At 50.9% G+C, this 6,308-nt stretch overlaps 1 protein-coding gene across 1 annotated transcript in view; it reads left to right on the forward strand.

The window, feature by feature from the left end:
* The first annotated feature begins 1,908 nt into the window (after positions 1-1,908).
* Positions 1,909-6,308, forward strand: part of NDRG1 (N-myc downstream regulated 1) — a 43,991-nt gene continuing 39,591 nt past the window's right edge. The window contains exons 1-2 of the mRNA XM_007940537.2: positions 1,909-1,971; positions 3,086-3,121. Of these exons, the coding sequence (XP_007938728.1) occupies positions 1,909-1,971; positions 3,086-3,121 (99 nt within the window). The remainder of the gene's footprint in view (positions 1,972-3,085; positions 3,122-6,308) is intronic.

The raw sequence follows: 6,308 nt of genomic DNA on the forward strand, positions 1-6,308 counted from the left end.
AAAAGTGAATTTAAAATTTAAAAACGTGAGTTGAAATAAAAGCCTTGCTTATCAAGCTCCATCAGACCTGCCCATCTAGCCAGCAAGTGAGCTGTGGCCCAAGTTTGCACTTGGTATAATGCCGGGAAATTGAGGAAGAGAAACGAGCTAGCCTGGTGCACTGCCTGCTCTGTGGGGCCTGCCAAGGCCACACTGCGGGCCAGGTGGCAGAGCTCCGACCCTTGCCCCACGTTCTTTGCTGATCAAAGTGTGTCAAGGAGCCTGTGAAATGTGAAGTCCTTTTACTCCCAGCATGCAGGGTGGTAGTGCCAGTGCCTGGTTTCTGGAAGGTTCCCTGGGCTGTGTAGGCGAGGTGTCCCACGGGCCAGGGTCTCGGGACCATGAACATGCTGAATTAGCAAGGCCGATAGACTTTGGCTTTTCATGCCTCCTGCCTCCGAGCTGGCAGCTGCCCAGGAATGCTCACAAATATGAAACGGACTTTGTTTTCAGAATGATCTGTAGCAGAGACTTGAAGGCTGCAAACATACATTCTTCTGGGACTTGTTATCTACTGGGCGAAATCATACCAGGGCCTTGGACCGGAGCATCCCTGTGGACAGCCACAGCTGCCCTTGGAATGCCATGTGCTGGCACTGGGGGTCTTTTGCGTGGGAGGTGGCCCCCGCTTTGCTGCCAACTGTCATCCGAGAGTTGTTTCACAAGGTTCCTGGGAACACGGGGTGTTGGCTTTTCAGAGGATCCCGGGCTGGGCTTTCAGAAGCTCACATGCTCTCTTTGGCCATTACATTGGTGGGACCTCAGGCAGCTTGAAACTCCCGTTCCCACTTTGGAGAAGAACAACGTGATGATGCCATGATAAATCATCAGCATGAATGAACCTAAAGTCCCCACTCTTTCACTTCTGTATTCAGTTCTAACACCAGCCACCCATGAGGCACTTCTTTTTCTGACTAGCCATTCAGAGCTAAGTCAAATTAAAAGGACATTGTCCTTCAGACTGCGAAATAGATGCCAGATCTGGACAGGCTCTGGACACCCCCCCCAGGCTCCCTCATTTCTGACTTGCTGGCTGCCACGACTCTTCTCAGTTGCATCACTCACCGCCACAGCCCTCAGAACTCATGGGAAGCCCTATGTGTGTGATGCCAGTTTTATTGTATCAATGAAGAATACAAATGAAAAGATCCCGAGGGTGAGGTCTGAGAGGGTTCCCAACGTGGAGCTTCCATGTCCCATAAAGGGACATGCTCCCCTACCACCTGCGTCAGTGTCTGTCCCCAACCAGGGAGCCCACAGAGCTTACATGTTCCTGTTTTCTGCCCTTCCTCCCCCTCAGCCAGGGGCAGAGAGCCATGCACAGAGGTGGGAGGGAAGGAGTATCTATGTTGCTGCCCACCCCTTAGAGGCAGTTGTGAAGATGCAACAGACTGAACACACAACCTGCCTGCCAGTGGTGGATGTTCTCTGAGCTTCCATTGCCTTTCTTCCTGGTTGTCCTTGTGGGGTGGCCTGACTCGGGTTTGTGAGGCAGAGTCTCCCTAAAGTGCGGTGAGAAATGTTCTGTTAAGGTAGGTGTTGGGCCTGGACTTGGTGCAGGGGCCTGGTTTTGAGTACTGACCAATCTGTTTTGCCAGAAAGGTGGTTGCATCCATGAGCCTCAGTTTCCTGTCCTGGTAAAAATACCACCTCAGCCCCTGGTGGTCAGACTGGAGCAGGCCATTGGGTCTGGACTGGTCTTGTAGCCTGGGATGCTGTGTGCAGGAGCAGAGGTGGCTGGGGCAGAATTAATGCCCAACCTCTGCCTGTCTCCTGTGCTTCCCTTGAATTCACTTCCCCTGGAAAACATCTCTCAGTGGGAAGCACTGACTTGACCTTTGTCTCTCTCAGGCAGGTGACAGCAGGAAGATGTCTCGGGATCTGCAGGACGTGGACCTCGCCGAGGTGAAGCCTCTGGTGGAGAAAGGGGAGGTAAGCAGAGATGCTGCTGGCTACTCTCCCATCACAATACACACGTTTGAACACGTGTGCATGTGCACACATGCACACATCCATGTGCACACATGCATGCACACACATGCGTATGCACACAGCCACTGCTTCCTTGTTTCTAATCGGTCCCTTTGGCCAAGAATGCACAGGAAGGGTGACAGGCACTGAGTTAGTCCTGGTGTGGCCAGTAAGTGCTGAGAGACCGTGGGCTAGTTCCCCTGACCACCTTTCTGGTCCTCTAGCCACACCTCACTGCTTTCATTTATAAAGTGAGGACATCATACTGCAAGTATTCTAAGGCCTGCATCCTCTGGACATTCTGTGATTCTGGCGTATGCCTCATGAAGCCTGGTTGCCATGGACTCTCCTTACCCATAGCTAGTGGTTAAGACCAGGCTGCCTGGGTTCAAATCCTAGTTGTGACACTTGGCAGCTTGGTGTCCACTGGCAAATCATTCAGCCTCTTTATGCTTTACTTCCCCATCTGCAAAGAGGTGCCACTAGGACTGATTTCATAGGTTTGATAGAGCATCTTCAGAGAGTTCAGGGTGTGGGAACATGTGATTAGAGAGAATGGTAGTACCAGGAAAGAACACACAGAGTCAGAAGCTAGAGCTGGTGAGGTACGCAAGGACCTGAATCCAAATCCATGGTGTCTTAGGAGCAGTTCATGAATGACTGACTGGATATTAATCCAGATGCCAGGCAGCCATGAAAATAAATTTAAGGACAGTGACATGGTCAGGTTTATGTTTTAAAGTGGAGCACATGGATTGGAAATAGGGAGACAGTTAATAAACAGTTATAGTTCTGGATCTCATGAGCTTGTGGTCAACTTAGATCTTCAGATCTTTGCTCAGCACTTTGGGTATAGCAAGACTGTAGTGAGAAAAGAGTCCAGCTGAGGTGTTGATTTTTCTTCTGGGCTGCTCTTCTTTGAGCTGAGAAGGACATTATCACTTTGTTTGGAATCAGGGGACCCATAGGGGAGGGCGCATAGAGACTCAAGCTTTGGAGAAGTCTCATGTTCTCCAGCATGGTTTCTCTGGCCAGGAAACAGACACAACTGACTGCCTCTCTTGTCTCTCCACAGACCATCACCGGCCTCCTTCAAGAGTTTGATGTTCAGGCAAGTAGAAGATATGGTTTCCCTCTTCCCTTTGCCTGCCCCATCATTTCTCTCTCTCGCCTCCTTTCCATTGGTTTTAAGTAGCTCATTGTTCAAACATGTGGGACAAGGGGCAAGCAGGAAGTGGTCTCACCTAGTTCCTAACATCCCAGACAGAACAGCATCACCCGGTTTGGGTTCTGGCCATAAAGTGGGAGCTGTAGAAGCAACACAGACGACCAGCTACCTTGGGTCCCATGGGGATGGACAGGGCTGCAGGGTGTGTGGGGGAAATGGCAAGTCTAGATGGCTGAGACCTCGTGATGGAATGGGATGGAAGGAAGGCTTGATGCTCTTGGCCACTGCTTGGGAAAGCAAAACGAACCTTCTCTGGGGTCTGCTAGTCACAACCGAAGCATATCCATCCTCACGGTTGAGGTGGGGGGTATGTCTAGTGCTTTCTCCAAAAAAACAAACTTAGGAGAGCAGGCTGGCTGAGGGCAGGGTATTGAGCCACAGGCTTAGGTCAAATCCTGGGAGTCATAAGACCCAATATTCTAGAAATGGAGGTCCCACATAAGCTAGGAGCTAGAAGTGGGGCAAGAAGCCTGAGCACGTGGGCTGTGGTCTCCACTAAGGAGGAGAGGTGTTCACAAGACAAGTCAAGGACAGCTGAGATTTGCTCACCTGCATGTCTACATGCAGATCATGTACGTTTCCCAGGCTTCCGGTACATTCTGAGCTCGCCATCTCCATCACCTGGTCCATTCCTCCCATGGTCCTCCTCCCTAAGAAGCATCATGCACATTTACTATTTTGCCTGCTAACTGAAAGGCTGGTGGTTCTAACCCACCCAGCAGTTCCATAAGAGAAAGACCTGGTAATCTGCTTCCATGACAATTACAGCCAGGAGAACCCTATGAGCAGTTCTACTCCGTCATGTGGGGTCGCTTTGAGTAGCAATCAACTCGATAGAACCTACCAACAATAACAGTCTTTCAAGGACCCAAGGTGGTACAACTGGTCTGTAATTGACTGCTTAACCTAAAAGTTGGTGGTTCAATCCCACCCAGTGGCTCTGAGAAGATAGGCCTGACAAACTCTTTCTGTATAGATGACAGCCTCGAAAATTCTGTGCAGCAGTTGTGCCCTGTAACCCCTGGGATCATCATGGGCCCAAGGCTGACTCAATAGCAGCTAATAACAACAACACTATTTTGTGGCTGGGGACACTGAGGGACAGGGAAGGGGCAGCGAGAGAGCAGGAATTGTGACATCTGTCACAACTCCTGTCGTTTGCACCCTCTTACAAACAGGGAGAGATGGGTCACTGACCATTGTAGCTTTAAAAGTGCAGCCAGCCGTGACACCATGGCTCAGTCCTTTGACTGGTTCTTCTGCCCACTGAGCAAAGCTGTAACTAGGCAGCCCAGGGGCATCTAGCCGTCCTGATCTGGGCTGGGCCAGGCTAGCTTCACCTGACAGGAGCCACCAGACCTAGCTTCTCTCTCTTTGCAATGCCGGTGGGAAATGCCCACTGTGCTCCCCCAAGGAGACACTAGTTTGCTCTGTGTGGTGTCTTCCCGCCTCAGTGCAGCACTGACCGGCCTGCTGTGAGGTCCAGGCTGTAGTTCACCCAGCGGCAGCAGCCAAGGGCACTCTGAACTGTCCAGAAAGACCCAGGGAAAGCCCCTTTGTCTCTCTTCAGCCTCAGCTTCCTCATCTGTGAAATGGAAAGAGTTGCTTGCCTTGGTTATGTGGCAGCATGGAAAGGTCAGCGATGGGGCAGTGACGTGTCCTACAGCAGTGTTGGGCCACCCACACTGAGTGACACAGTGTTGGAATGCTTCCTGTCTACTCACCCTATTGTGGATTTTTTAAATCATGGCTATTGATTCTGGAAAACCTAGAAAACATTGTTTGTTCCCTGGGATATGACTCTTTACCCTTGTATTGCTCTTAATAGTCGGCAAAACACCCTTATGTGTTCCTGTCCAAGGACCCCGGTCACTGGCAGGGCGGAGAGCAGACACTGTGGTCCATCACTGCTGACTTGGAGGTTGCTCAGGCCGGGGTGGGAGGAGCTACAGTGTCAGGAAATGAGCCAACTCGGGATGTGCAGACCACAGAGAAGGCTCTGGAGGTGGGGGGAGGATGGAGTAAGGTCTACCAGCATGGTGCACGAGGCACTGTGTTCTCCCGCTCAGAGCTGTCTCGTGGGTCTGGAGTATTTTCCCCATGGACATTCCTTTCTTCCTTTAACAAATGTGTGCTTTGTGCCTGACATTTCTTATGGTGCCAGGGAGTGGCCAGCGTGATGGGCGACGGTCCCTGAGGACAGCGACGCACATTCTAGAACCTTGCTCAGCATGTTGAGCCCTGACTGTACGTCAGCCTTGTCCTGAGTGTTTGCACATGTTGTCTCATAACCAGCCCTGCCCCGTCTTACAGATGGAGAAACTGGTTGAAATCCAGAGGAGTTAAGTAACTTGTCTGAGGTCACAGGGCTGGGAAAGAGTAGGGTTTGGATCTGAATTGAGCTGTATGTTTCTAGGGTACGTGTTTGAAACCACTACTTCTCAGTCCCTTGAAAGCAAAACCAAACTCACTGCCATTGAGTAGATTTTGACTCATATCAACCCCCACTGGGTTTCCAAAGCTGTAAATCTTCACAGAAGCAAACTGCCTCATCTTTGTTCCTTGGAGTGGCTGATGGGTTTGAACCACTGACCCCTTTTGGTTAGCGGCCAAATGCCTTAACCACTACCCCACCAGTCCTTAGATGGAGACAAACATATAAACACTTAAGCACACATGACACTTCTGGGTAACAGGTGCCGTAAAGGCAGTAGTGTAGGCTGGTGTGAACCCAGGTGAGGCGATAAGGTGTGGCTAGGGTGAGTTTTAGATTGAAGGTGACATTGAACTGAAACCTGAATGGCTGTATGGAGCCAGTCTTTGACCAGGATAAGATTAAGGGCAAACGAGTCCAGGTGAAGGTCACAACATGTGTGAAGACCCCACACAAGCATATCAGGTTCTTGGGGAAAGAGGGACACAGCCAGCTTGCTGGAGCCTTATAGGGGAATAGAGGCAGGGGTCCAGAGACCCTGGTTCTGGGGTCTGCTCATGGATTCCATTTCAGGACACATGGGAGGGTTTCCGAGGAGGTATCACTACGGAAGTAGATTGCCCCATCTTCCTTCCG

The sequence above is a fragment of the Orycteropus afer genome, unplaced genomic scaffold (assembly GCF_000298275.1).
Source record: "Orycteropus afer afer isolate SDZICR_OR568_19922 unplaced genomic scaffold, OryAfe1.0 scaffold00069, whole genome shotgun sequence".
Classification (NCBI taxonomy): domain Eukaryota; kingdom Metazoa; phylum Chordata; class Mammalia; order Tubulidentata; family Orycteropodidae; genus Orycteropus; species Orycteropus afer.